General features: G+C 46.1%; 1 protein-coding gene across 1 annotated transcript in view; it reads right to left on the bottom strand.

The window, feature by feature from the left end:
* The window catches only part of mcu (mitochondrial calcium uniporter), a 42566-nt gene extending 28038 nt beyond the window's left edge, over nt 1-14528 (bottom strand). Inside the window, exon 1 of the mRNA XM_068741412.1 lies at nt 14433-14528. Within this exon, the coding sequence (XP_068597513.1) occupies nt 14433-14528 (96 nt within the window). The remainder of the gene's footprint in view (nt 1-14432) is intronic.
* Nucleotides 14529-15983: the final 1455 nt, after the last annotated feature.

Raw genomic sequence — 15983 nt, 5'->3', positions numbered from 1 at the left:
TACATCGTCCTTTGTTTGGTCATCTGGGCAGGAAATGGGCCTTGTAGTTGTAACCGATAGGAAATAAATCAATAATGTACAGATTTTATATATATATTTAGATATATATTATTAAAAGCAGATATATATGGATGCATGTGAAATTACCATTACCAGGTCCACTGGTGGTCTGAAATCTATCGGTACATTCCTGCTGTTAAGATTAAGAGACGGCTGAATGGCAGGACATGAAGGGTGGACGGCGGCGCAGTACTGGCCCGTTTCACTGACAGCATGTCAGCAATGCCGTATTGAATCCTGCAAAGCAACAATGAGAGGGATAACCTTCAATTCTCTGTTGGAAAAATGACATTTTCAGTGTGCAAAGGGTAACCCAGGCAACGGCAGCACCGGGACTTCTAAAATGCTCCGATAGATGGATGCACTTTGTGGCCTTAATTTTGGCAGAGAATTTCCCACATCTTCCCAATGCAGGTGCCAAACACCTGGATTCAGAGAGTTCAGAGACGCTGCCTCGGGCTGAAAACAAAAGACAACTCCAAACGCGCTGTTTAACCTACTGAATGGGAGACGCGACCAGCATCCTCCTCGACTCCCACACTCATCTCCTCTCACCTCATCCTCGTCTCATCCTTCAGTTTCCCATCCAGGTTGGGATTTCCTCAGGGTTCTCCCGAGACCCCATGTTGTTGAAGTCTATGGCAGAACAGGCTGAAAGCTTAGCCGGAGGTACGTCGACGATCCACTTTGAAGCAAAATCGCAGCCCTGCTGCCTCCCTCCTCCCTGCACAACCATCTTCCCTGACAAAACAACGGCCGACTGATGGCGTGTAACTGTCCATCTGGATGACAAGCATTTGATTCCACGGGAGCGCGGAGGAATAGCAAGTTAACTTTTTCCTGCCTGTAACAGGGAGAGGCAAAGCACCACAGCAGAGATGAAATAACAGGATGAGTGCAATGTGTTTCAGATGAGCTTTTCTAATATGAAAGACGGAAGGCACAGGGTCCTGCAAACAGCAGCACCAACTTCCAGAATCTAGACGTATTCCCTGGAGACAACAGCTGCAGTCTGCTGGCAGAACACTGAAACGATAAAAGCAAGTAACTTAAAACCACAAATGAGCCTCGGACTTTGGAAAATAAGATTGACTTGTCATGCCATGTATGCACGTGTGATTTATGAACTTAAATAAGGTAGATTCATGTAAACCTAATGTTCAGGAACGCTGCTGCTGCACTGTCTGAAGACAAATCTCTTTTCTGCTTGGACAGCTATGGTAACAATCTAGGGAATGTAAACACATGCTATTTGCTAAGCTACCCAAGAATCCTCCACCACGCCTCTCCGACCACAAAGGCAAAACCCGATGACAACTGTCGCCATGGAAATGCATCCTCTAACAAACTCTCCTCTCCTATTGCCACAATCCTATTTATAGAATAGTAGAGCACGAGTTCGCTGGAAAAGGGTGCGTAGCGGCACAGCGAGGAGAGAAACGCCTGGTATCTCCACCTCTCCGTGGTCGCCATCTTTAAACTTCATTTCAAATCAAAGGCTTTAAATAATTTTGCTCACAAACATCTGAGTGCTGCCGCTCAGCCTCAGGAGAGGAGCCAAGTTTTATGCGTGAGGAGTTGTGTGAAGTGTGTGTGTGTGTGTTTCAAGCGGATGCCAGGCCTGCTGGGTATGTGTGCACACACACACACACGCAGATGCCAGACAGCAGTGTGAAGGCAGAAGGCAGCTGGGTCAGCGTTTAACTTCTCTGGCAGGTCATGGGACTACGTGGTCGGTTTTGGGTTTGACCTCCGTGTGTGGAACGGGGATAAGGAAACCACAAGCGTTTCCAAGGTCAACAGCCTCTTCCTCAATCGGCATCAATGAAAGGGTGTGTAAGTTTAGTTAGCAGTACAACATGAATGTCACGCTTGTTACTACCACACTGGAGCTGCGCAACAATAATGAGCTCAGGCAGGCAGCAGGAAGTTAACTCAATGACCGGGAACAACAAATATGGCCGTCGGCTTTCATTAGAAGACACTTGGTTTCATTGAGCATCCGTGGGAGGATTGTTTTATTCAAACACCGCAGCAGATCTGAAGTGTTGCCCGCTACTGCCGGACAGCCATCCTTGAAGCGATGCCCCGACTCCGATGCGTGTCAAGAATGACTTGCTCATTAAATCCGAAAAGATTTAATGAGCAAATTTCTACATAGCCGACCTTCAGTCATGGTCAAATAAAGGATTACTTAATGAGAGACATTTATAGATGCAAAGTGTGTTTGATTGTGTCCGTCACTCATCATCCCGACTCTGCCTTCACTGGTTTCTGTCTAGTTCAGTTATAACGGGAAATAAGGCCACTGATACCGAATCTGGTCAGTGTTGCAAAATATTCAGTACAACCACTTTATACTAATATCGGATTTGCATTCAGGTCATCAAATGTTTCAATACGGATACTTTTTTTTTTTTTCCAACAGCTCATTTAAAAAGATGCAATATTCATTTGATAATATCAGAAGTACAAAGACAAAGCGGCACAGACATGATCATTAACACAGTATAGTTTGTTCCCCTGTAAGAGAACTGTATGCAGGTTGTTAATAAAAATTCAGTGGTTAGGACTTTTTCTTTTTCTTGCGTTATCCAATCAGATACAAAGCATCTTCTTCTATGGCTGCGTTGTCCCTGTGTATATGAAATTATAGTACAGCATTCATTAGCAGGGCTTTTATGCAAAAAATGGCAAATTTGAATCATGAAAGGGCTTATGTATAATGAAGTTACCCATACCATGTTAAAGAGGTTTATACACAACAGTTGCTGCCACCCCTGCTGAAAAGCTCAAGACATTGCATCAGTCAAACAAAGTCATGTCAGTCGAGGGAAGGCTTCATTTGATTTTGATGAGGTCAGCAGTGAGGAAGTAAATTCATTATATGCGTCAACTGCAAAGTCAAGTTATAATGAAAGGCTCCACTGATGGACTCGGGTTGTCTGAGGGTCAGGAGCAAAGAGAACCAGAACATTGTGATGCATTCATTGTCCAGCGGTTAAAATCGCTGGCTATGATTAAAATGGTTTCATTATGAGACTCAAATGCTCTAACATCTGCACCTACACAATAAACAACGGTCGGCGCTATGTTATGCTTATTCGGCCACATTTCCCAGGCATCTCCACGTTTGCATAATATCCTTCTAATAGGATTATTTGATGAAAACCTCCAGTCCTACCAGGGAATTCAGAATGCCATTAAAATACTAGCTGCTGTGAAGGATGTTCCAAAGTGCTGAAAGCAAAAGACGCAGCCGAGCACCAACCCGACAAAACATTTGACCTCGCGATGCTTCTTTTCATGGCCAATCAGGCTCAGTCTCCTGCTACTACCATCCTCTCCTCTGGTATAGAAGGCAATTAAAATAGACCAGGCTTAAAGCTCAGCGCCAGCAGAGCAGTCAGGCTCGTCAACAGGAAATCTATTAGAATCTTTACATTGCTCAGTGACAACAACAACAAGTCATACCTTTGCACAACATTTTATCTTGGGGTATGACTAAGTCAATTGTGACCTGTTTGGCTTGTTTCCCTGGTCCAGCTAATCATTACAAATGAAACAATGGCACTAGAGTTCATTGAGGGGTAGAGGCGGCCTGTATCTGTTTGCATTCCCCATGGAGAATCCCAGTGGTGCTTGTGTCTACCATGGCGCTGCTACGATCTGGGTAATTACAATGCAAACAAACAGGGCGCGCCAGGCCGAGCTGAGTCTTGCTTTCTGCGGCTCATTGACTCTGGATGCGCTCAGAGTCTGATCAATCCCCTCCTTGGCATCTGGGCTCTGTAATGAGGTTGTCACAAGCATCATTCAAAAAGTACAGACAGCAGCATTTCACACAGAAAAGGAGGCCTGCACTGGAGAAATGAGAACCCAGCCAAAACGGAGACAGGAAGTTAGCGTGATCCAACACAGAGAAGAAGGAAATCAAACAAAAATGTCTTCGAACCGGAAGACGAGTCCGAGTCCGGAAGCCAATACGCAACAACAACGGGGGAAGAGAGAAAACAAAGATATTTCTAAGTGACCCCAAACCTTTGAACAGTAGTGTCCATTTACAGACACTTGTGAAATGAATGCTTGAAGTAATATGCTGGTATGCTCCCAGTCGTCATATATGTGTACCGGTAGTTCTACGGGAGTTTTTCTTACATTAGAGAATGCCTAATGGCAAATGTAGAATCACATTGTTCTTGGTATGAGGTTTATGGGAGTACCATAAGTCGCTTCGGAGTGTAAGTCGCAGGCCCAGCCAACTTATGAAAAAAAGTGTGCCTTGTAGTCGGGAAAACACGGTAATATGCATATGCAAGCTTCTAAAAGCTTGATTTGATGGCTGGAACAAAATGCACGCCAACCATACAGGATGAAAGGAACCAAAGTGAGGAAATGCTGAAAAGAAAGAACCAGCACTATGGCCCAGTAAGCTGCAAAGGAGAAACGAGTCCTCTCAAGTCATCCCATAGTGTAGCCAGCAGCCACAAAGAGCTCAACACAGGGATGATGTCACAGCTCTCAACACATCCTGCCTATCCGTGACCGGCAAAGCCCGCATTTTCCTCGTAACTTAACACCAGAATGTTTCTGCATGCAGATAAAACGATTCCCCTCCGTCAGAGGAGCTGCTTTACTCCATCGCAACTAAGATAAAGTGGCCTTATCAGAGGAGACCGTGGTGCATATTCTCAAATCACCAGGACAAAAAGGGAACAGACCTATTTATGTTAAGCCCTCCTACCATTACTAGAGTGTGTGTGTTGAAAATGAGCTGCACATTGTTTTTATTTCAATAAATGCTGTATTCCATTTTGGTTTAACCATAACCTAATGGAGCATAATTGTGTGTTTAAATGGCCAGTAATCTATTACTTATTCCTTCCAGATAGTTTCTCAGTGACGTGCATGCATGCATGCATAAATAATTAACAGAACATTTACACTCAAAACAGCGGTCAGGAATCTTAAATTCTGCCGTTTCACCATCGTGCATGACAGAACTCATTTGCATGCGTGCTTCTAAAAATAAAAGCGATTGTTAAATGTTGCTGCTGATGCTCATAGTGACTGAAGCTGGAGGCAGTTCTCCTCAAAAAATAAAAAAAAGATAGAACGCTGGTCTGAGTCTCTACTTGCATGTCTATTTATTTACTGAGAAGTGGGTTAATGGTCTTCTGAGCAAAGAATCCAAATTAGAGGAGGACTGAAATCTGTGGTTGGACAGATGCAGTAATCCTCACATCTCTGCTGACAGTGAGACAGGAAAGCTATAAATGAGCAGCAGCCCCCTCTCACCCAGTTCCTCCTCAGTGAAAGAGGTGAGCCCGAGGACGGGGGATTCCCATCGCACAATCCCTTGTTTCCTGCACACAGACACCTTCCCAGCCATTAGAAACAGGATTTACTCATACACAATGCTAATAATTCCAAATGTGAGCTGCTTCACTGTTGCGTTCATTCTCCTACTCCTGCACTGATATGATTGGCTTCTACATTTCATTGCACATTTGTCATTTATGGATCCGTGAGATTCAGTGTGCCATAGATAGATGTAGATAAGTAGGACCATGAAAAGAATACTGGGGAGAAGGGGATCCCGGACGGACGCTCTCCATTGGCTGATTGTTGCGGCGGCATCACCTGCAGCTTAGTATGTTTAAATGTGAGATGCACACAAGTTCTTTCATTCATTTTCTTCAAGGCTATAGCCTATCAGTAATCGGCTTGTCGTCAGCTGCTTATTTGGATTCGGAAGGCTGGGTACGCCCTGGATAAGTCGCCAGATTACCACAAGGCCACATAGAAACCAAAACACCCCACTCAGGCTCACAGTCATACATACGGCCAATTCAGAGTAACCGATTCACCTACGCTGCTTTTTGGTGGTGGGAACCAAAACCCACATAGACACAGGGAGAACACGGAATTAAACCAAGGACCTCCTTGCTGTGAGGTGACAGCGCTACCCACTGCACCCACGATAATAGTTGAAAATGATACACCTATTCATCAGACGCTTAATTGTCACTAACCGCTTTCGCTGTCGCTGCATTAAGTCAGCATCCGTCCCAATCAAACTCTTAATTTACCATGAGCTTGTCTAATGAATCAATACATCCTGAGGGGAAAGGCCGACCCCCTCCCCCCCTCCCTCCCTTCTCACACTTATTAGCCACTCTAGGAGAGTTCTAATATTTTGATAGGCAGAGTTAGAGAAGCAAGCAGCAGTTAGCGGCTAACTGAAGGTAAAATAAATTTTCAGAATGGAGAAACAGAACTCTTTTATAGTTCCATTTTCCTCCCCATGTAACATGAGTTATCAACAACTTCCACATCTTCAAAAGAAGAAGAGTAATCAGATTACGTATGTCACCTGAACTTAATTTGCTGAATACCAGCGCAATATTTAAAATCACACTGGAGCAACGTCGCTCTGCTGTTGTCTTATAAAACATACGTAAACAGAAGGTATCGTTGCTTCTGATGTCGCTGCCGCATGGTCAGCGTTGCTTGTGATGTCGCTGCTGCATGGTCAGCGTTGCTTGAGATGTCGCTGCTGCATGGTCAGCGTTGCTTGAGATGTCGCTGCCGCATGGTCAGCGTTGCTTGTGATGTCGCTGCTGCATGGTCAGCGTTGCTTGTGATGTCGCTGCTGCATGGTCAGCGTTGCTTGTGATGTCGCTCCTGCATGGTCAGCGTTGCTTGTGATGTCGCTGCTGCATGGTCAGCGTTGCTTGAGATGTCGCTGCCGCATGGTCAGCGTTGCTTGCGATGTCGCTGCCGCATGGTCAGCGTTGCTTGTGATGTCGCTCCTGCATGGTCAGCGTTGCTTGTGATGTCGCTGCCGCATGGTCAGCGTTGCTTGCGATGTCGCTGCCGCATGGTCAGCGTTGCTTGCGATGTCGCTGCCGCATGGTCAGCGTTGCTTGCGATGTCGCTGCCGCATGGTCAGCGTTGCTTGTGATGTCGCTGCCGCATGGTCAGCGTTGCTTGTGATGTCGCTGCTGCATGGTCAGCGTTGCTTGTGATGTCGCTGCTGCATGGTCAGCATTGCTTGTGATGTCGCTGCTGCATGGTAAGCGTTGCTTGAGGTGTCGCTGCTGCATGGTCAGCGTTGCTTCTGATGTCGCTGCTGCATGGTAAGCGTTGCTTGAGATGTCGCTGCTGCATGGTCAGCGTTGCTTGCGATGTCGCTGCCGCATGGTCAGCGTTGCTTGTGATGTCGCTGCCGCATGGTCAGCGTTGCTTGTGATGTCGCTGCCGCATGGTCAGCGTTGCTTGTGATGTCGCTGCCGCATGGTCAGCGTTGCTTGTGATGTCGCTGCTGCATGGTTTCTGTGTAAATGTCTTGTGATAGTTTCAGGCGTAGCTGACTCTCATTAGCCCAAACTGCCTGGTGTAACTCATGGAGCTCATTTGAAGGCTTTATAGCCACAGATTACATCCTCTGTCACAATAATGATCAATCCGGAGCCTAATAGCATGAAGACCGGGCTGACCTTCATAGCTTGTAGCAGCCGCCTCTCCTTTACTCCTTGAAGGGGACACCCCCCCCCCCCCGAGACAAGAGGTGACCGAGCACTGCCTCCATCCATCATCACCTTACAAACGTTGGCCTAGTTTAATGTCCATTTCAGGCTTGACTGGAGACACACTGGGCCACAGAAGCTAATGAGCCTACGCCAACGGCAGAGGATCACCCGCCATCGACCCACTTCAGGGGTGAAATCGCTCCTTTGAGTATTCAGGAGGAAACGCCCCATCCCAACAGGTTCATCCATTGTCAAACGGAAGCTCGCTAATGAACGCAAGATTGCAAGAACGCGTGGCCACTCAGTCCAGCAAAGGAGTTGCAGCCTTAAAACGACAACTGCGCCGGACAAACTAGTGCGAGGACACTTCGGGAGCACCGAGGGAAACATCCCACCTTCCAGGACAGTTCTTCTGACCCCAAGGCAGACTAGCTGGTGAGCGTGAGAAAGGTTACCGTTCTGAGGAAATGAGTAGGAGAATACATGCCGGTGCTAGACACACTAGCATATGTCTGGAACTCAGAGAAGGAGAAGCAGAGAGAATTATTCTCGCGATGCCTTTAAACAGAGACTAACGACACAGCTGTTCGTGGGACGGCAGTAAACACACCTGCCATAGAAGCCGTTTCGCATGGCATCCTCAGAGAGGAGTAGCGCAGCAGCAGAAGCGTTTGAAGCAAACACCTGGAAGCGCCTCAAGATGCTATAATGTGATTATTACAACGCAGTACCCAGCGCAGCTTTGGCTGATGTGAAATGCTGCCTGTTCCATCGCCAACTACTTCAACGCTGAAGTTACAACACTTACCCACATCACAGACCTGTCAGAATAATTAGATTGGAAACACTGATGGAGATTTGAAAGAAAGCATTTGCAAAACTATAAAATTGCACTTAGAGAGCGCAGACTTCCGGCGTGCACCTCAGTCTCCCTATATTGTGATTTACACCTAAAATAATGGCCCTACATTTATTTTATCTATACGTTTTAGAGTCCTTAACCATGAAAACAGGCAATTGGATTCACATTGATATCATTATTAGTTTAGAAGTCATTCACAAAAAGCACACTTTCAGTAACGGCGTATTCTTCCAGATCTATAGAGCGATAGCTTTTGAAGATACAACAAATTTGTTTTTCCACTATTGAATTTAATTCATATTTTACAAGCAATGTTAACAAAATGTAATCAACGGTTCCCGGTAAGAGTCCCAACATTTCATCGAGATCCGCCCAGAACGTTTTGAGTTATCTTGCTAACAGACAGACAGACAGACAAACCAACTCAGGCGAAAACACAGCCTGCTCGGCGGAGGTAATAAAGGTGCATCTGAACAAATAGACATCTCGGTTTCAGAGCAGAGCCAGGTCAGCTGTCCAGCTGTCCAGCTACCAGACAGCCGACTTCACACATTAATCTGGCTACGACCTGCTGAGAGGAACGCGCCACTTGGGCTGTGAAAGAACCACAGCCACTAAAGCCAGCAGCGTTTTACCACTGCACCAACACAATTACACACACGATGATCAGACAGTTAAACATACATCAAAGGTAAAAAGAAGGAGACCAGCACAGTTTCAAAGTTTGAGTCAATGCAGAAATCAATATGATTGCAGCCAAATGTTTCAGACATTTTCTAAGAACATTTTCGCTTTTGTTTCAACTAGCCAGTAAATGCCAATTAAAATCCCATCTGTCATTGCAAGCGAGCATTGATTGTATCCCTCACCAAACTAGATTTACTGCTTTTAATTAGACTTCTGTTGTCTTCATTCAGGTCGGCGCTGATCATCTTTCATTATCTAAGGCTCCTCCTTATTTAATCAAATGATGAACTGCAGTATAATCCACCAAGCAGCCCTGCACAATGCTGAGATCTCAGATGTGTCGTGACATTGTTGAAAATTGAAAAGATCAATTTAAAAATTAAATAAATGTATTTGCCCTCCTGCCATCACATCCTAACCTGAATACAACCTCACCAATCTGACACCAATTAACGGAAGACTAGCTGGCAGCCTGCTGAGGCTTCATCTGACAGGTACTTACATACTAAATACGTGGAACTCTAAATGCGTGGCATGTTGAAATAAATTGACTTTTATCATCCACTGCTTGTCAGGAAGTCGTCTGTAATGAAAATTACAGGGAGTTCACTTTGCAGCCTCAATCCTCTTCCTCAACGCAAACAGCAGCGCTTAAAAGAGGCACAACAATTAAAGAAAAAAATACCAGTAACCCATCTGAATGTGATTTGATCCCTCCTGAGCCTCAGCAATGCAAATATATGTAATATACTGCATATACAAAAGTTATACAACAAATCCATCAGTACAGCCTTCGTTCCTTTGATGAGCCGAAAATAGGGTATTTTGATTTGAACAATACACGATGGAGGAGATGTTTGACTTCCATAGTCGCCTTCAAATGTAAATGTCAAAATGTAATATTAAAAGACCCAATTACTGTTTAGTGTTCATTTATATGTAAAACCTGCCAATGCTAGTACTTCTACTAGGGACAAAAACGGACGGCTGGACGGACATGTAACAATATTATTCTTGAAGGGACACTACCAATACAAGTATGAAGTAACAGGACCTGCAATCATTGCATATCCAGACTTACACTGCAACCTGCTACCAAAGCAAAGTGCCTGGACTGCCTGTCCAGCAAAGACAGCGTGTCTCCCCCATATCTCTGATTGATCGCTCTACAGCCAAAGGTGTGAGATCAATTCAAAAGGGGACACTGTGGATGCTGTTAAAGGAGAAATCACACATATAAGTCGGGATGGAATGTATTATTATTATTACTGAATGGTTGTTGGAAAAAACAATCTGCAGTCTGGGGGGGGGGGGGTTCCCGTCCATCTAAAATCTCTTAACAGTTTGAAAATATTTCAACGAATCGATGCTCTTGCAGTTGGACTGTGAACTGTCGACAGGTACAAGTTGCACTTTTCTCGTCAGCAGCTGTGTAATGTTTTATGGAAAGACGTTCCTGTCAGCCATACCTTTGACTGGATGCCATATCTCTCTGCCTCAGATTACTAAGAATGAATGAAAACCCTGCTGCAGGAAACAAAAGGATCCATTTTCTCAGCCAGCAAAGGAACCTCTGAGCACGCCTCCCCCCTTTAAATCGTCTGCGTCTACAGATCGTAATCAAATATCAATGACGAGATGGACCAGTAGAGCCGTATCGACTGATGACGATCCCTCCCCGGAAGAGATCTGATATGAAAACAAAGGATGTCATTTCTGACACGTTGGATGCGATGAGGCCCCCAAAACCTGCTTTAGAATTAAAACGTCAATTATAGAGTGAGATGCTGCTTCGTCTACAAAAAGCCAGAAATGCATTTAACGACGGCGACTTTGAGGACAGGCATCATTCAGGCATCTTTAGCACCTTTTTAGCTGCAAGCCGACAGCTGCTCTGTTATCGCACTAATCCGGATAACTTCAGCAGCCCTGTAAGGAAGCGGGGACAAATTAGTTTACTCCGACACTGATTGGATTAAAAGGACTGGGCCCTCAACCCTCTGGTCCCAAACGCCTCATCTTTAATGAGTAAGTCCACTTAAAATGCAAATAAGGAAAGCATTATTTGTCTGGGCTGATTCTCCTTCAACCAAATCATGGTAGTACCGTAACCTTTAGATTAATTTTTTTCTCCCAATGAAGCCTTTTGTTTTAGAGCCATGTGGAAATATTAAATGTATGTGCCCCCCCCCCCCCCACCTCCACCACCACCAGTCAGTCATTAACTTTTTTTACAAGGGCTGATGGCTTGCATGGGCTCCAATCCCATCACCCTTCATGACAGCAGTATTTTATAAGGCAGCTGACTCAATAGTAAGCGGGTGCCAGTTACTCATTATTTCTTCACCAGAGCCCCCCCCCCCGGTTTTATTCAGCCCGAGCTCCAGGTGACGTACTTTCATCTTTTGAGGGTCAGGTCCCAGCGCTACCTGCTTCAGAACGCTTCCCATGGCAACGCCGTCATAGAGACAAAGAAGCTCGGCCTTCACGCTGAAACGTGGGCCGGCCGGCTGCAGCGGCGACGCTTCAACGGACCAAGACACAATATGACAAACTGAAATACAATGAACATGCATTAAACCCCAGCCAGCTGCGAGGCATGCTGTCATACCCCCCACGGTAAGGAAAGGCCCGTTTATTTCAGGGGGATTCAGGGAAAAAATGAAGCACAAAGGCAACATTTTAAGGATAAATAGAGCGTTTTGAAACTGCCTGGGTAAAGAACGGATTGTTTTTCTCGTGTTCTTGCGTGAGAGATGCGTCGACGGTCCCGATCTCGCGTTCCATTCCACCGTTATCAGCTTCATGACGGCAGCAGAAACTTCTGCACCTGGAATGTTATTGGCTTTCTAATAGATTATGCCAGGAGTGAAAGGTCGGGTTTCCTGTTATACAGCAACTTATCCTGCTAACATGATGGCACCTCTGACAGATGCACAAAGGCGCTCTGCAGGTTTAACTTAAAGCGCTTAAGCCTTTTCAGACCTTTATAAGACCATTAAACACAAAACTTAAGCCACAATTCGCTCCTTTTCGAATGGGGTCCTGTTTTAAATAGTATGTTTGTTGTTGTTTTTTCTGAATATCCTTTGCTTTATCTCATTTATGTTCGAAATAAACTTTATTCAATTCAATTCAATGTGTGGCCAGCACAGTGGTGCAGTGAGTGGCGCTGTTCCCACACAGCAAGAAGGTTCCCGTTTCAATTCCACCTGGGGCTTTTCTGTGTGGCGTTCGTATGTTCTCTTCGTGTGCGTTTGCTCTCTCCTGGTTCCTCCCACCTCCAAATACATGCAACTAGGGTGGATTGGTTACCCTGAATTTGCCTGCAGGTGTGAGTGTGTGTGTGTGTGTGTCTATGTTTGGGCCCTGCGATGAGACACCTGGGATAAATCTCCAGCAACACCCACAACCCTTATGTCGGATAAGCGGCTGACGACGAGACGATTTCAATCTTCAAGAAGATGAATGAATGAATGAAACTACTGCAATAACGTGTTAAACAACAAAGCCCTGCTCAAATTCATCTAGAAGCACAAAGGAAGCATTTAAATACGCATTCCTGAAGCAGCTTTGAGGGGAAATTAATATTTTAGAACTTGCATCTCAAAATATTTCAGAAGTACTAAAATTCCAATCATGAAATCTGAGACTTTTTTACGAGCCTGCTGAAACAAAAAGATAGCGGTGACATGAAATCAAGTTGTTTAAAGCCATCTGGCATCCGATTTTTAGGGGGGGGGGTTCAGTTAATATTATTATTATACTTTTGCATATTGTTTTCTACATGCAAAACTTAGTGTAAGCCATATAAATCTAAATCTGTATTTTAGTAAAATACAGCGTCTCTGTCTGCGGCAGTGATTTTGATTGACAGCGAAGCATAAAACACCCGAAGCATTTTACAAGTGTTTCATTCCGTTGTTCTGAACTGATCCGGAGACTTTACGGCTCCCCAGCGACTTTGTCTTTGTTAAAAACAATTAGCGTTGTGTAACAAAATGAGCTTCCCCTCATTGGATGAGCAGCAGCCATTGCTGGCGCACTCCAAACCAAAACAAACATGGGAGAGGGCGGGACTTCCCCTTCTACGTGGTCCAATCGACAAGCTGCCTTTTCAGCCACGCGACGCTGCGCCTAAAGTTCATTTTGCGGAGAAATCACAGTGTGAACGCAGACCTTTCAACTAATTATAAATGCAAGAATTTGCTCCCAAAGGAACCGAGTCCTCTTGGTGCAGTGTGAAAGCACCCTTAATGGTTCCCAGTGGGTGAGAACCCCAACTCCACCAGCCAGCATTATTCAATGTGCAGGTCACAGGAAGGTTAGTTTAGTTTCCCCGAGGTCTGTGATCGAGTGCTCGTGGTTCTGTAAAGGAGAAGTAACCAGGTGAGAGAAGGGAGTCGCCTTCCTGTCACCCAGAGCATTCTGGTAACGCCACAGCGGGCGTGTAAAAAGGAGCCGCATCAGCTCGCCAGAAAACCCAGGATCTCCCTGCTGAATGGGGGGGGGGGGGGGGGGGGACGACCCACAGGGAGGCAGGGAGGGGAGGAACAGCAGGCTGGCTGGAGAGTCTGACATCATCCGAGTGTGGGCTCCCATCTTTCTAAGTCTGTGTGTATTAACAGTGCACATCTCCCTCTCTCTCTCTCACACACACACACACACGCGCACACACACACACACACACACACACACGCACACACACACGTGTAGTTTTCCTCTGGCTCTGGGCAGACATTCATTATTCTGAGTTTCTGCTGCAGCATCACACACAACAGCAGCCCATCGGCCAGAGACGGTCACCCAAACCTCCCAGCAGGAAAGATGCTCAACCAAACACCCCGGCCAATCCCAACAGCTGCTGCAGAAATACCCCCCCCCCCCCAAAAAAAGGGATCGCGTTCAAATGAACACACACCAACCAGGAACAGCTCAAATATGTCTGCAAAGTTCAAGGATTGGGGGGGGGGTGCCGGCTGGCGGCGGGGCAGCGTCGGCGGGGTATTCATATCAAGCGCCCCAGGAAGCTGCGTCGCCTCCGCCGAAGCTCCGCGTCCCACCGGGGGATCAGAGCATTCACACCGGGACATCAGGACTCGTCTTAAACCGCCACCTTCCCGTCAAGCGCGATAGAGGGAAACGGCATCAGCGGAAAATCTAGAAGCTAATTATTAGCTTTACTTCCTTAGCTTTACAGCCTGCCTTTCTCTCCGGTCCAGCCTCCCCGTCCGGTACTCCGCCGCGCCGCGCCGCGCCGCCATGCGCGCAGATTCCCCGGGACTTACCGGTCTAATGTGCTGCCGAAGTGCGGGGAGGCTGCCGGCCGCCGGTGCGCCGCTCCGGGACAGCAGGAGGACCGACCTGCACACTTTGGCAGCCATCTCTGGAGTGAAGCCTCGCCGGGAAGGAGAGACTGCTGCGGGGCGGGCGGAGCGAGACGCACCGAAGGGAAGAGGCAGGCTGGTGGGCGGGCTGCGGGGCTGCGGGGCTGGACTCCGCGTCCACACGCACGCACACACGCACACACATGCACACACATGCACAGTGTCGCACCAGTACAGCCGAACGAGAGACGCTTTTGGTGCTGGCGAGTTCAAAACGGGTCACGTCTCGTTACGCATCGTCTCATTACTCCACGGAAGGTCGCAAAAAGTGGGATTATCGCATTACAAGTGTGTGTGTGTGTGTGTGTGTGTGTGTGTGTGTGTGTGCGCGCGCGTGTGTAGGTGTAAATAGCCGTAACCTCCGTCAAGGAGATTATATGACTTGACGGATCTACAAGTTTACGCGCGATCTAAATAAAAATCCGGATGATTCAGATTTAAAAGTTTGGCTGTTACAATCAAGTAACCTTGGTTACAGATGTATGAGTTTGATTCCAGGCTTGACTGACCTAACAGTGCAAATATATCGTTACTCTCTAAAAATCCGTTTCCTCTGAAACAAGAATAAACTCATTCCCAGGTTGAATCTGAAGCAACTGGACTTCTGTTTGGGGTTTCAAAGCGTTTCACAGCTCGTTCAATTCTCTCAAATTCATCTGAGGCTGCCGACATGTTGAGAATCATGAAGATGGTAATTTCACAGTGAACTCCAAGCACAGCACACACACAACTTGTGTCTGGAGAAGGGAAGAAGGCCATTGGATGAGAGGGGAAATGCTAGTATGTGTAGTTTATGAGATATGCTCCAAACATAAAGCCTTACTGAGTTGGGCTGGACCTCGATAGACAGGCTGGCCACTCCATCTATTCCCCTTTTACTGTCTCTAATATTAGCTTGTCCTTCAAACTCTCTTGTGACCATGTCCCAGAAGACTCGCCTATACAGAATCAGATCTAATCGAACTGATCCTCAGTGACTTTTAAACGACACGGGTTACTTTCTGATTTGCAAAGCAAGAAGCAGCCCTTTGAAGGTTTGTTTTCCCTAGAATCACTCAACCAATAGGAAGTATCAGGGACACGCCCTTCAGTGGTACGTCACAGGTTTGATCTTTGACCAACCTGTCATATAACCCCACCCGCACTGGACAAGGAACCAACTATAGGTAATATCCCCTCTTGAATTGTTAATAGACAGGAGAGTAAACACATTTAGTAAACATCAGAGTAATCCGTTCTCAACACGGCTCAATGTCATGAGTCAAAATATTAGAGAATAAAATGTAAGCAATTTAGAAAAGACAAAAAAGCAAACAGATTTTTAGTGAAATTATTATTGAGTTTTCTTGTCTTCCGATTATGTGTGGAATACAATAGTAACATGTTATTGCTCCAGAAGTTATCCCAGCGCTCTCTGTGCATCTTCAGGTGCAACGCATCCGGGTGTGTGGG

This window comes from Brachionichthys hirsutus, chromosome 7 (genome assembly GCF_040956055.1).
Source record: "Brachionichthys hirsutus isolate HB-005 chromosome 7, CSIRO-AGI_Bhir_v1, whole genome shotgun sequence".
NCBI classification, from domain to species: Eukaryota; Metazoa; Chordata; class Actinopteri; order Lophiiformes; family Brachionichthyidae; genus Brachionichthys; species Brachionichthys hirsutus.
This window is presented reverse-complemented; position numbering and strand designations above follow the sequence as displayed.